Below are 15,216 nucleotides of genomic sequence, written 5' to 3'. Positions count from 1 at the left end.
TTTTGCTAGTTCTAGCCATTAGTAGAAAAAAATTAGTTGATTAATCATCTGGATTTTAATTCATTGATCCACCACGTTGTGTTTTGGTTGCCCCAACTGTATCTTGGTATTTCTTTTCTTTGAATCTCTTGCTAATTGAATAAAGAAATGGTATAATCCTACCTTCTAAACCTATTGACTTTAATGCACTTGGAAAGGGGCAATTCTGTTCATATTGTACTGTAAAGCTACCAACTGCTGGTGGGGTGGAGGGAATTTTTTCTTTTTTGAAGATTTCTTTCTTTTCTTTCTTTTTGTATAAAAAGAACCTGGACTATAGGATATTCTGTATTAAAGTTTTTACCATTGAAAACCCTCTGAAACATTCTTCAGGCTTTGAGAAATCCCAGAAGTGGCATGTTTGTGCAGAATATGGTTGGGAAGCTTAGCTGTGTACATGTCCACCCAGGGCCCCTACCCTTCCCACCCCCTCCGGGCCCATCATTGGCCATTTTGGAAGGGATGGGCGGGTCAACATGACCATGCATGGTCATATCACCCAATAAAAGTTTAACATTTTTAAAATATATATTAATAAATAACTCCTACCCATTCAGGAAACCCTTCCAGGGCTGCCAAGAACTCCAGGGTTTCATGAAACCCTTGTTGAGAAAGTCTAGTCTAGCAGGTTTCCCAATACAAGACCATGCAGGAGCATAAAGTTTACACACTACCAGTCTTCAGTTTAATCCTGGCGTCCCCCTTCTTATTTGATTGTGGGTGGCTGAATTTATACCAGAAGCCAGAATGGAAAACTTTATATTCTTCAGTCTAGAACAGGAGTAGTCAACCTGTGGTCCTCCAGATGTTCATGAACTACAATTCCAAGGATTACAAAGCATTTGCTGGCAGGGGCTCATGGGAATTGTAATCCATGAACATCTGGAGGACCACAGGTTGACTACCCCTGGTCTAGAAGTCAGTTCTCTCTCTGCCTTCCCTGTTCTCTCTCTCACCTCATAGCTTCTGTAATGTCCATTTTAGATTGTGTACAAAGTGAGTGAGATTTGAACCTACATGGGTTCAGAATTTCTTTGGCCTTGTGCAAAATCCAGATTAAACTTGAACTTTATTTCAGGTTTTTTCTCACAGTTGCCTTGCTTTATTATTACAGATGTAGGACAATGTCATTTTACCCATAACGGTCAAATATCTGATTGTGGTTGTACTGACAGGTAAAGCCACCTTGTAACTTAACGCAATAGTTTTATTGTCTTCTGTCTCCACCTTCTGTCTCCTTTTATTTATGGTTGGGGTGGCCAAACTTTGGGTCTCCATGCTAGCATGCTGGTATATTGGCAGGGGCCAGTGGTAATTATATAGCAAGGGCATCTAAAGACTCACAGTTTGGTCATCCCTGATTTATGGGGAAACTTTTTTTGTTTGACTAACAGTGCATTCCTAAACAGATTTATACCCTTGTAAATCCACTGAAGTCAGTGGATTTAGAAAGTGGTCTCTGTTTAGGATTACACTATAGTTGTACTGTGTTATTTAATGTGTGCAAGCTGGTTTCTCTATATACAGGGATTATACGATTTGGTAGTCAAAGGTCTGCAGTATGTCTGAGTGAGCCCCAATGTTTGTTTGTTTGTTTGTTTGTTTGTTTGTTTGTTTGTTTATTTATTTATTTATTTATTTATTTATTTATTTATTTATTTATTTATTTATTTATTTATTTATATGCCGCCCTCCCTGGAAGCTCAGGAATTGCATTCAGGAATACAACGGGCGCTAGAGTAGGGGGCTGGAGTGGAAGAGCTCTGTGGACTGCCTCCCCCCAGGACCTGGAAAGGCTGCAGGCAGCTTTTAGGGAACTCACCCGGCAGGTGCAACTCTCGTGCAGCAGAGATCTGCAGCCTCCAAACCTCAGAGAGATGTGGAAGGAGGAGGGGGTGGTCGGGTGGGGGACGGAAGGCGATTGGCCGGCTGCTGGACAGTCAAGCCAGTTGGAGGAGGAGGTACTCAGGGGCGGGACAAGTAACCTGAATGGGTGTTAAGTGCTAAGTGCCACTTAAGCCAAGAGACACGCTCCTCCTCCAAGGCCTTACCAGAAGTATTAAGTGGAACAGATTTCTCCCAAGTCGTACTTTACAAAACTGAAACCTGAAAGCATTATCTGGTTTGTAGACCTGGGTCTTGCAGGCTGCAGGGTGGACCAACTCATGGTGTTTGAGTCAAACTCTAAAATATTGCATATCTCCCCTCGCTACCATCTCCACACATTCTAAAAGACTTCTTGCTACTTCCTTGAGCACTGCTGAAGCATTTATTATCCTAACGGCTGTTTCTTCGACACCTGTTGCTCTGGAAATTTCTCGTACTTGGCTGAAGAATGTCTCCCCGCTCCCCCTCCCCATAGCCTCACTCACATTTATCTGGCTGTAGTTCCTTGAACAAATAGAGACGAGTTTGGCTGGATAATGGAAGGGCTTTGGGGGGATTCTCTAGCTGCCTTTTTCCTCCACTTTGGTCACCCACTCATTTTATTCCACAGAATCTGACTAGTGTTCTTCCTGAATGAATGCTGTTCTGAGCTGGTTTGATGAAGGGCAGGATACAAATTGGGTAGATTGCCATATGGTCTGTGTTGTTGGCCTGTTTCTTTATTTCTCCTTGTTGACAGTGATACTTTTATAGCCCAAAGGTAATGTGCCCAAAGGTATGAGCTCCCATTCTCCCTGATTTAGAGGGTCGGTTGGTGACTGTATGGAACAATGAATCTTTTACATAGGTAGATAGGCAGGTGGGCAGGGATTCCAACTCTTGAAGGATCCGTAGCTCTTCTGGGAGCTCTCCTTTTATTCCATGTCCACAAGGCTTACTCAGGAGTCTTTGTTGAGGAACCTTGTCACAAGCCTTTTGAACGTCCCGAGTATACCAATATCTACCAGTTAGCCTCTTGTGGCGCAGAGTGGTAAGGCAGCGATATGCTGTCTGAAGCTTTCTGCCCATAAGGTTGGGAGTTCAATCCCAGCAGCCGGCTCAAGGTTGACTCAGCCTTCCATCCTTCCGAGGTCGGTAAAATGAGTACCCAGCTTGCTGGGGGGTAAACGGTAATGACTGGGGAAGGCACTGGCAAACCACCCCGTATTGAGTCTGCCATGAAAACGCTAGAGGGCGTCACCCCAAGGGTCAGACATGACTCGGTGCTTGCACAGGGGATACCTTTACCTTTACCTTTACCAGTTAGCATTATTTAAATATTTGTTTGCTTTCTCTGAGAAATTCCAAAGGTTCTTAAGGCAGGACTTCCCTTTGATAGGTACCCCTTTGATATTATCCATTCTTCTTCAGCACTCTGAGGTTAAATTTTCCCGTAAGCACCGTATTTTACCTAAAATGAGTTTCCTATAACACGGGAGGGTATGCACAACATATAGCCAGCTGTCTAAGATGCAGCTCACCATCCTTGTGTGGTGGCCTGCTGGGACTCTATCACGCTTTGGGAAGGTGAAATCACAAAATTTGGTGGTGGAAAGTAATGGCGGACCACAGTTGGTGGCTGGTGGCTACGTTTGGCTTGACAAAACCCGGACTGTTGAGACCTGCAATAAGAACTACCCCCAAACCGTCCATAAATAATATCTGACATATAAATAAGGTGTCCAATCAAGAGGGCAAAGAGAGGAAACCAAAATAACCACCCTTTAAGATAAATCAACAGTTTGTCCGGCAGCCAATAAAGTGTAGGCATTAGATTTCATTTGTGTAGGCCAAGCGTTAAGCAACCAGGAAATCATTTAACAGAACGTACATATACATTTAGGATGCATGTCTATTAGAATTATGTCTACACAATATACTACTGATACGTGTAATGCTTAGATGGCTAGATGTTGCAAACATACACAAGCTAAGTAGCTGTAAGATGATGTACATTGGGACAAAAACATTCAAGTATACACGAATGAAGTCTGAACTTGCTGAGGCTGAGAGAAATAGTGGACAGTTTAGTGAAAAGGTCAACCCAGTGTGATACAACAATGAAAAAGGCAAACTGTGTTAGGGATTATTAGGAAACGGGTTGAACATAAATCATCTGATATGATAATACCCCTGTATAGATCTGTGGTGCAGCCTCATCTGAAATACTGCATCCAGTTCTGGTCACTGAATTGCAAAAAAGACATTGCAGAGCTGGAAAAAGTCGAGAGGAGGGTCACCAAAGTGATTAGGGGATTGGAGCACCTTGTCTATGAGGAAGGCTGAAGAATCTGGGATTTTTTAGTTTAGAAAAGAGGCTACCAAGGGAACATGAAAGGGGTTTTGCCTGAGTTGAAGAGGGTAGACAAAGAGGAATTTTTCTCCTTGACTGATGAGAACTTCCACAATCAAAAACAGTCAACTTCTGAATCCCAATACCAGGAAGTGACATGTAACCACTTGTTGGCACTACAGTGGAACTAGTTGGCCACTGTGTGAGAAAGGAAGCTGGACTGGATGGACCACAGGTCTGATCCAGCAAGATTCTTCTGATGTTCTTATGAGGGGAAAGCCTCAGCCTCTCTGCCCTGTTGTTTGCTCTCCAGAGGAACTGGTTGGCCACTGTGTAAGACAGAAGGCTAGACTGGATAGACCACTGGTCTGATCCATCATGGCTCCTTTTATGTTCTTAAGTCTTCATATCAAGCTCTGAGTTAGGCCTTTGATGTTTCACAATAAGATGAAAACAAATGGTGCCTCCCGAATGTATGTCTAAGGCACCAGCTACTGGAGGTGTGCAATCATTAATAAAACGAATAACAACTGGAAGAACTCCTTAGCACGATTACTTGGGTTATACATTGGATAAAGATTGGGTTCTCTTCAGTGCGCATTCTACCTCCAGACAACCTTGAGCCCAGGGCTATCTGTTCCCCAAGTAAAATCAATCTGCTGACCTTCCTTTCTTTCAGACCACCCTGGCCCATATTATAGCAAAAGGTAGCAAGAAGAAAGGGACCAGGTTTGTGACGTTATCAGCCACAAGTGCCAAAACCAACGAGGTCCGTGAAGTCATCTCCCAAGCCCAGAACGAAAAGAGGCTCTTCAAGAGGAAAACCATCCTTTTCATAGATGAAATACACCGTTTCAATAAGGCTCAGCAGGTATTTGCTCAACTTCTGTAAGATGTGCTTGGAATGCTTCCTTCTGTGTATGTGTTGCTTATTAGGTGTGCTTAGCAATGTCTCTTGGGATTCAGATTTGTCTCCTATCGTGCTGCCCTGAGATAAAGGACAGAATTGTATACATTGGTGATCAGCAGCAGTTCCATTGTATCCCTGTCTTGGGGAAGCAGGTTAAGTTTAGAGAGAGCGGGACCTAATTCTGGGTCCCTCTGATCAAATTCCAATTCTTGGATCTAGAAGACCGCATGGACCCAATGCAAAATATTAAAGCTAGAAACTTTTTTTTTTTTTTTTGCTCGGTATTGAAAATGCATTCCTCTAGTTTGACACCTTATCGTTTGGTTTGCAATCCTAACAACATTGTAGTACAAATCACAAGCTTGGAAATCTGGCAAGCACTGCAATCTTTTAACGTGTCCCCCTTCCCCAGTCAACCCAGCAAAAGCATATTTCCCCATCTTCTGGGGAGAAGCTTTGAAGGATTTTACATATGTTGCAATTGGATCCTTAAGAAATTTGGTAACTGCAAGTGAACCTAAAAGCAACGGCCAGGGTCGGAAACTATAAAATAGGTATGGAATGACAAATTGATCTACAAGATATATTCCAAAGTTTGTGACCATGAATTCTGAAGAAAAACTGTTGTTTCAAACGCAGTATTAGAATTATATAGTACCTAACATAGAGTCATCCTTTTTTGGGGGAGGGGGTTGGAGGCAGAAGATGAGCCATCAATGTTCCCTTTCTCTGTTTAACATTTCAGTACAACAAAATCAGAGTCCAGTAGCCCCTTTAAGACCAACAAGAAAGCTCACGCCTTGAATAAATCTTTGTTGGTCTTAAAGGTGCTACTGGACTCTGGACTTTGTTGTGCTACTTCAGACCCACACAGCTACCCACTTGAATCTAACATTTCAGTAGTTTTGCATATAGGGCGATTGATTGTGTTCCAAACAAAGAAACAACAAAGGACAGAAATGAATGGTGCTTCCTCAAAATGATTGCTTCATATCAGCACTGTTTTTGGGTACTTGATGGGGATACCCAAGGAGTTTCCTGAAACATACGTTAGTAAGATGGAATGAATCGAGCTCTTACTCGGCTAAGCAGGCTGAATTGTCAAAAGTACATCTGTCAAATTTGTGAGCCAGCAAAAACCAAGAGAAATACAGTTGCCGTTACGAAAGAACGCACTTACATTGGATGCCTCATGCTGTCACTGATGGGGACCAATTTCTTCTGCTTCCCTCCCATGGCCAGGACACTTTCCTTCCTCACGTCGAGTGCGGGACGGTGACTTTGATTGGAGCAACCACCGAAAATCCGTCTTTCCAGGTCAATTCTGCCCTTCTGAGCCGTTGCCGCGTTATTGTCCTGCAGAAGCTCTCAGTGGAGGCGATGGAGGCGATTCTGACGAGAGCTCTCAAGTCCTTGGGGATCCGGATTTTAAGCCCAGATGAGCGAGGCGCTGGCTCAGTGAATGGCAGCGACAGCAAGACCTCTGAGTATGTTTCATGCGCGGCACTCTGTTAATACACACCACCCAAAGAATCCTTTGACATCCTGCCAGAGCAGAAGCGAACAAGAGGTTGTAGAGCAGCACTTGAGTAGGAGGGAATTTTTCTTTAAATCTTAGTAAAGAGACCCCTTCTCCCCAAAACGTGTGCGTGTGCTGAATCTAAGTGGTAAAAAAAAATAATGCAAAGGCTGTTTTGCTTTTTAAAATTTCTTGGCTGCCTGGAGGGTAACTTTGGAGCTGCCCGTAGGATCTTTCAATTTGCTCTGCAGTTGAGAATTGTCAGGTTCCTCTCTCTGTATGCTGCAGTCCTCGTTGTGGATGGCAGGCGTCTCATATTACAACAAACCTTTAGCCAGGCCTTCGTTGTGTTAACTTGTCTGGATCCTGTCAGTCAAAACAGGGGCATGTGCTAGGGGCCTTGTGGGACTACGAGCAAAGGAACAATCGTGTCCACATCATAGAGAGGCAGTTGAGAATGGATCGGGGGTCCATTTTTTAAATGTTGACCCAAGCATTTCAGGACAGTAAGAACTAGTATCCCAAAGAGTTTTCAGTTAAGATGCCAGGCTCCCCTGTTCGCTTCCAAACTCACCCAGAAGGTTTGAGAGTTTAAAAATCTGAGGAAAGATCAGTTTAGTTCAGTCTGGAAAGACAGACTTTGGAAAACATGACTATGTTTCATTAATAAAGTACATTTTTATCTCACTCACTTTTCTTCCCTCTTCCATTTTAGCTGCACAACAATCCTAAAAGAGTAGATAAATATGTATTTTATTTCTATTCCACTCCACCCTGTAAAATTCAGTCTTACCATCAAAACCCACCTCCTGGTTTTGAATTTCCCAAATTGTCCTTCAGAGTTTGAAGGGGTCTCCACTGGCAGATGTTTCATGTGGGGAGGCCAATATTTCTTGCCATTGCCTGGCAGAACAGCTTGGTTTTGCTGGCCCTCCGGAATTGTGTGAGACCCCAAAGGACCCTGATTTCCTCAGGCAGAGCATTCCATCAGGCCGGGGCCAAGACCTATGGTTGAGGCTGGGACCAGTGGAGGAGATAGGCTGCCCCTAGTTGGGATGGGGGAAGTAGGTTGGGAGATTATCTGTCATGTTATGGATTTTTAAATCTTTTAATGGGGGTGTTTTAATGGGGTTTTAAGACTATGTTATCCGCCACGAGCCCATTGGGGAGTGGCGGGATACAAATTGAAGAAATACAAATACATAAACACATAAATACATAGAAAGCCCTGGCCCTGCTTGAAGCCAGTTTATCTCCCTGGGGGCGGGGACCCTGAGCAGAATTCGATTGCCTGAACTTAATACTTGGGGGGGGGGGGGGGGGTTATAAGGCAGATGAGTCAGCCTCAAATACTGAGTGGTTGGTCCAGCATTACCTTTCTGAGGGAAAGTAAGGATTCAAACCTGGTTCCCCAGATCCTAGTCCAGCACTGTAACGATTATGTCTTGCAATCTGCCTCTGTTAGGTTCCTTCATATTTTTTCAGACAGAATTCAACATTGTACCATCACTGTATGTAATAAAAGATTTGAGAGAGAGATTTCCAGATTTAGAAACTGGCCAGACCAGAAAAAGCTGCATTGGATTAATTGGATGCCCATGGATTTCATGGGCCTTTAAAGCATTTTCTTTTTCAGGACTGGAGCTTCTCTTTGATAGTGACAGCCTGATTTTAAAGACAGTATGAATGTTGCCATTCAGTGACCAGAAAAGAGTAAAATGCCTGGAAAAGCTGCCTTTAAAACAGATTGGAGGGAGCTCTAAAGAATGGGTGCAATTAATCATATTTGAAATGGCATAATGTATAGATCAGGCTTTCTCAATAAAGATTTTCTTGATGGCCCTGGAAGGGTTTTCTGAATGCATGAGAGTTAATTAATTTTAATATATATTTTTAATCTGTTAATCGCTCTCCCACTCCCAAAATGGCCAATGATGGGCTTGGAGGGAGGGGGAGGTGCCCTGAGAAGGGTGTTGTTGTTGTTAGGTGCGAAGTCGTGTCCGACCCATCGCGACCCCATGGACAATGATCCTCCAGGCCTTCCTGTCCTCTACCATTCCCCAGAGTCCATTTAAATTTGCACCGACTGCATCAGTGGCTCCATCCAGCCATCTCATTCTCTGTCGTCCCCTTCTTCTTTTGCCCTCAATCGCTCCCAGCATTAGGCTCTTCTTCAGGGATAATGTACAGATTAGAGAAGGGTGTATATACAGCTTATACATACTCTGTACAACCACAACACTTCTGCGGTTTCTTGAAGCCTGAAGAATGTTTCAGGAGTTTTTCAATGGTAAAAAAGTTGAGAAATGCTGGTGTAGATTTTTCCTTGTTATTTTTTAAAGGAAGCATATGGTTTTATTCTTTCAGGTGTAATAAAGTAGAGACATTTCAGTTCCTAACTCAATTGCATGAGTTGGGTAAATGAACAAAGGAAGGCTATCTTTATTTAGGGACTGTCTTGTCTATCATTGTGTGGCCATTTGTGGTTTTTATTGCCCCAGGATAAAAGCTGTGCGCAGGAGGAGCAGAGCAGAAGGATGCTGCATGTCAGGCTTAGAAGAATGGCGCAGCTGGGGCAGCAGTGACTCCCTGGCTGAGGTTTGGAAGCTCACGTTTCCAGAGAGAATGTAGGCAAAGGGAAATTGCCCTTGCAGCTGCACTTGTGCAGGGTTTTATGTTTCATCATAAGTGCACGCTGGAAATATTATTACCTCGTAAACATCATCAAATGACAGATGCAAGAGATGAGCTCCTTCCTCAAACCCAAGCCTTGTTTGTCTCAGTTTCTGCTTGGAGGTTGGTGGACAAAACAATAACTGATCCAAAGTCATAGAAAAGAGTCCAGGAGCACCTGAAAGACTAGTGAAAATTTGTGGCAGGGCACGGGCTTTCCTAAGTCACTGAAAATTGGTTTGAGCTTCCAAATGGCAAACAAACCGTGGTTTGGAGTTGCTTCTCTGCTTTTGTTTTCTGTCTTCAGGGTTCGGCTTCATAAGCTGATAAAATGGTTCTTGTGCCTGCTGCTCAGCTGAGGAAGTAGAGCAATGAGCCCTAACGCGGTTCAGCTATAACAGCAAACCATATTTATCGCTAACCATGGTTTGGTATGCCTGCCTCAGAACATAGTTTGTGATACTGACTATCACAAACCATTTGGGGGCAGTTCAGACAATACAGGAAACGTCTCTATGCATGACTGTATATAATAACACAAATACAGTTGCTTCTTTGTAAGTACCTATGCCGGTAGCCCATGCCCAGTTGTGCATGCCAAACATGAAACACGACAGATGAGAATTTCTGCAATGGCTTTTCACAAGACGTGAGGCAGCCCTAGTATTTCTTGTGAAGCATGAGTTAAATTGCTAGTTGCGTAATGTCACCTGTCTTGAGGAAATCAACATGCTTTGCTTCCATTTCTATTTTATCCTCTCAGCTCTGTGAGCTGGGTAAACATGTTATAAACAGCAGCACAGAATCCTTAACAGGGATTGCTCAAGGTCACCTACTAAGCAAGGAATGAGCGAGCCACAAAATAACAGGGCTGCTTGCGGGGATCCTTTAGAAAAAAGGATTCACCTTTCTGTAGCTTCTGGCATTTCAAGGGGTGGCACAGCATGTTTGTTTGTATGTTTGCCTATTTTTCGATTTATACGCTGCCCCTCCTGGCAAGCCGGCTCGGGGTGGATTACCACAAAGTAATAGTTACATAAAATCAACACTAAAGGTAAAGGTATCCCCTGTGCAAGCACCGGGTCATGTCTGACCCTTGGGGTGACGCCCTCTAGCGTTTTCATGGCAGACTCAATACGGGGTGGTTTGCCAGTGCCTTCCCCAGTCATCAACACTACTGCCATTAATATTAATTAAAATCAGCTAAAACCAGTTATATATTCCTTAAAATTCCATTGCACAGCAGTATCAAACATTTACCAGTGATTACCTTCATTACCGGGGGGGGGGGGTCCGTCACAGGAGGGGGCCAACTCAAATTGTTATTAATTATTGGTCCCAAACAAATGCCTGGTGGAAGAGCTCCATCTTGCAGGCCGTTTGAAATTGAGTTAATTCTTGAAGGATCCGCAGCTCTTCTGGGAGCTTGTTCCACCAGGTAGGGGCCAGGACCGAAACAGTCCTGGGCCTTGTCAAGGTCAAATGTACGCCTCGAGGGTCAGCGATCGCCAGCCTGTTCCTTACCAACCTGAACCCTCCTTACCAATTTGATTGTTCCTGAGCCATGATTGCATGGAAAGGATTGTTAAGACCAGCTGCACATGTTCACACCAGGTCCGTAAATGGTGAAAGAGCGCCACGAATGAAACATTTTCCATGCGGTTGTTTGAATGATTAAAAGAAACTTTAGTTGTATTTCACTATACAGCCAATAAAAACAACAGGCCTCTCCCAGTTCACCTCTAGGCTATTCCCACCGCAAAACTGAATATGAAGACGCAATGTGGAAAGTAGCGGATGGATTGATAAATAGATGAGAAGCAGAGCATTATGTGGTTTTAATTGTGATTTTTATGGTGCTATGTGGGGAAATACATTGTGAACCGCCCCAAGACTGTATGTGGGGAGGGCGGTGTAGGAGACCAATAATGGCAGTGCAGCTACAAAGGTGTGAGGCTGTTCATGACAGAGGGTGGTCTTATTCTGCACCTTCTTCTTTCTTTTTGCACATGTGACCCACTGACTAATGACGTGATAAGCTGAGAATAAAGCAAACCTCAGGTATAATGCTCCTAGGAGACAGAATATGAATCCCATGCGGTAATAAGATTGCTGCAGAGTAAATGAAGGGTGCGATTTTGGGGTGGGGGGGAGTTACTTTTCCCCCTGAAGTCGCCACGATTCGAAGCCAGCATGTTCAATGCCTCATAAGGATATCTGGCACATGTTTGAAGATCATCACTTGAACCTCTCAACAGTAGGTCTGTGCCCGAAGACAGGAATAAACAACCATCGATTTCATGGTAGGCTTTTAGTTTGCGTCTGTTCTAGTCACTGAAAGATTCAGCCATTTGGTTAATCCTACTGCTGGCCCCGTGGACCCCCACGGGTCACACACGACCTGTAGTTTTCCTTCACCTTTTGAGATGATACCCAATCTTGAGGTCAGCCAGTGCTGAGTCCTGGGGTGTCCTCCTGGCCTGTTTGTTTATATTTTTGTCTCTTAGTATCACTGGTTACAAAATGCGAACATGAAGGCCCGGTGTCCGATATGTCCTGCGTTTAATTTTGGAGACTGGCAAAAATACTAAATACTGCAAGTGTAAGATGAGAGTATAGATCCCTCCAGAGGTCACAAGGAGGTTGCGTCTTGTCTCGTAATTGTTACCTCATGTGGGATAAAGGGCTGCCTGCCTGCATGGATGCGGGGTTGGAAGGGCTGAATTTGAATACAGAGCAGGAGGAAAGGAAGGGGGAACAATGTAATATTCCCCCGTGAATCCACAAGGCTGAAATATGTTTTACTTATTGGGAAATTCCTGTGGAGAACTAGGGAATAAAGGAGAATAGTTGCTTTCTGTCTTTCTTTTTTTAATGGACACTTCTGTATCACACGCAGTTCAATTTAGTTGATATTCTGCTTCTGTTCTAGGTGTCAGGTGCTCGTGACACTAGGATATGGGCAATTGTAAAAGTATATAAAACCCTGAGGTTTCTTGATTGGCTCTGGAAGGGTTTCCGGAATGGGTGGGAGTTAATTCATTCTTAATACATTTTTTAAATTAGTTAAACATTTAGAATCATAGAATTATAGAGTTGGAAGGGACCTCATGGGTCATCTAGTTCAACCCCCTGCACTGTGCAGGACACTCACATCCCTATCGCTCATCTACTGTAACCTGCCACCCCTTTGCCTTCACAGAATCAGCCTCACCGTCAGATGGCTATCTAGCCTCTGTTTAAAAATTTCCAAAGATGGAGAACCCACCACCTCCCGAGGAAGCCTGTTCCACTGAGAAACCGCTCTAATTGTCAGGAACTTCTTCCGGATGTTTAGATAGAATTTCGTTTAAATTAATTTCATCCCAGTCGTTCTGGTCTGTCCCTCTGGGGCAAGAGAGAGCAATTTTGCTCCATCCTCCATATGGCACCCTTTTAAAAACTTGAAGATGGTTAACAAATCCCCTCTCAGTCGTCTCCTCTCCAGGCTAAACAGACCAAGCTCCCCCAACCTTTCTTCATACGTCTTGGTCTCCAAACCCCTCACCATCTTTGTTGCCCTCCTCTGGACACGCTCCAGTTTGTCTACTTCCCTCTTCAACTGGGGTGCCCAAAACTGAATACAGTACTCCAAGGGAGACCGAACCAGAGCAGAGTAAAGTGGTGCCATCTCCTCCTGTGATCTGCACACAATACTCCGTTTGATCCAGCCCAAAATTCCATTTGCCTTTTTAGCCATCAAATCGCACTGCTGACTCAATGTATGGTCTACTAAGACTCCTAGATCCTTTTCGCACATGCTACTGCCAAGACAAGTCTCCCCCATCTTATATCGGTGTATTTGGCTTTTCCTACCTAAATGCAGAACTTTACATTTGTACTTCATTTTATTGAACTTCATTTTATTCAGTTTAGCCCACTTCTCGAGCCTATTGGGTAATATGACCATGATCATGTTGACCTCCCCCGACTCTCGTGGGAATGGGGGGATGGCCGAGGCAGCGCGCCCGGAAGACGGCGGCCGACGAGCCGCAGCCCAGGGGGGCCTCCACCTGCCACAGCCGCCCGGCCACCGCCATTGTCAGCTGGGGCCGGGCGCCACTCACATCGACGTCGCGCAGCCAGGCAGGCAGGCAGGCAGGCAGGCTGGCCGGGCCCGCAGGTGCCTCCGCCACCCTCACATGAATGGGCCTGGATGGGGTGGGAAGGGAGCAGCCCCAGGTGGGCATGTACACAGCTCTGCTTCCCAACCATATTCTGCACGATCATGCCCCTTCTGGGGTTTCTCGAAGCCTGAAGAACATTTCAAAGATTTCTCAATGGTAAAGAAGCTGAGAAAGACTGCTGTATACCAGGGGTAGTCAACCTGTGGTCCTCCAGATGTCCATGGACTACAATTCCCATGAGCCCCTGCCAGCTGCCCCAATCCCTATAAATTTGTCCAAATATCTTTGTGAGTCATTTTGTACCGTGCCATCCTGTTGTCCACAAAAGTCCTCTTGAGTAATTCAGTTTTCAGTACCCAGATCTCAAATGCTTTATCATGCAATTAGCATTTACATTTTTTTTTCCTGTTCAGCTAAAGAACATTCTCTTTTCTTGTTGTTCTCTAAATTTATGTTCTGCCTTATCTCTGCAGACTGATTGCCTGTTGTTCTGCTGACTTCCATCTGGCCTCCAGCAATTTGCTTAGGAATTATTTTGTCCCCCTATCCTTTGTGTCAAACGGACAGCGTGACACTTGGCAAACTCTGCAAAGGATTTTATTAGGCCAGCCTTTCTCAACTGTTTTTTTACCACTGGGAAACCTCCGAAATAGTCTTCAGGCTTGAAGAAGCCCCAGAAGTGGTCTAATTATGCAGAATATGGTTGGGAAGCAGAGCTGTGTACACGCCCACCCGAGGCCCCTCCCCTTCCCACCCCTTCGAGCCATGGCCATGGGGGGGGGGGCAGGTCAGCATGGCTATAAATCAGGGGTAGTCAAACTGCGGCCCTCCAGATATCCATGGACTACAATTCCCATGAGCCCCTGCCAGCCAACGCTGGCAGGGGCTCCTGGGAATTGTAGTCCATGGACATCGGGGGGGCTGCAATGTGACTACCCCTGCTATAAATGATTATATCACCTGATAAATGTTCAACACATTTTAAAAATATATAAAGATGAATTAACTCCCGCCAATTCAGGGAACGCTTCCAGGGTTGTCAAGAAACTCCGAGGTTTCACAAAACCCTGGTTGAGAAAGCCTATATTAGACTGTTCAGATCAAACCGTTGCCTTAGTCTTGTTCTGTTTTTGTTTGGCATGCAAGTGGTTTTCTGGAAAGCACTTGGAAGCTTCTCAGGGATTCCTTGGTAATGTCAAGTAAGGTGAGGGAGGCCTAGCACAGTGCTAGAGTTGACATTTGGCATGAAGAGCATCCCAGGTTTTGAATGCTTGCATCTCTGGTTCAAAGGCTGGCCGACAGCATGGGGCAGGAAGGACCCCTGCTGAGATCTTTGAGAGCTGCTGCAGGTCAGGATAGAGAAGGCTATACTGGCAAAGGGGACTGATGTTTAGCTGGTCCACCACTACTAACCTTTTCCTTCAACGTACAACAGCCCGGAATTCGGGGCATTTGTAGGCAATGGTAAGTGAAAGTTCATCAGTACGAATAGCACTTTGCCAAATAATGGAGAACAGCACTTTTGATTACTGGGAGGGGGTGTTTCACTTGTATTTTTCATTGCCCAGAATAGTTCTAAATTGTATTGCGAATGTGATCATGAAGACTGCTCAAGGTTCAAGACACCGAACATGTCAAGCATTTTTTTAAAGAATCTTATTTCGTTGTAAGGTAAACTATGCACAAGGTT

The 15,216-nt window shown here is 44.5% G+C and overlaps 2 protein-coding genes across 3 annotated transcripts in view; one reads left to right on the top strand and one right to left on the bottom strand.

Moving 5' to 3' along the window:
• The window catches only part of LOC143845161 (uncharacterized), a 104,937-nt gene extending 98,455 nt beyond the window's left edge, over window positions 1-6,482 (bottom strand). For both annotated transcript variants that reach the window (XM_077353301.1, XM_077353302.1), the window contains exon 1: window positions 6,349-6,482. In XM_077353301.1, the coding sequence (XP_077209416.1) occupies window positions 6,349-6,404 (56 nt within the window). In that variant the 5' untranslated portion in view covers window positions 6,405-6,482. The remainder of the gene's footprint in view (window positions 1-6,348) is intronic.
• LOC143845162 (ATPase WRNIP1-like) overlaps window positions 1-15,216 on the top strand; it is a 51,764-nt gene that overhangs the window by 17,213 nt on the left and 19,335 nt on the right. Inside the window, exons 2-3 of the mRNA XM_077353304.1 lie at window positions 4,938-5,129; window positions 6,411-6,655. Of these exons, the coding sequence (XP_077209419.1) occupies window positions 4,938-5,129; window positions 6,411-6,655 (437 nt within the window). The remainder of the gene's footprint in view (window positions 1-4,937; window positions 5,130-6,410; window positions 6,656-15,216) is intronic.

Source organism: Paroedura picta, chromosome 9 (assembly GCF_049243985.1).
Source record: "Paroedura picta isolate Pp20150507F chromosome 9, Ppicta_v3.0, whole genome shotgun sequence".
NCBI lineage: Eukaryota > Metazoa > Chordata > Lepidosauria > Squamata > Gekkonidae > Paroedura > Paroedura picta.
The sequence above is the reverse complement of the archived record's forward strand: the minus strand, read 5'-3'. Positions and strand labels throughout refer to the sequence as shown.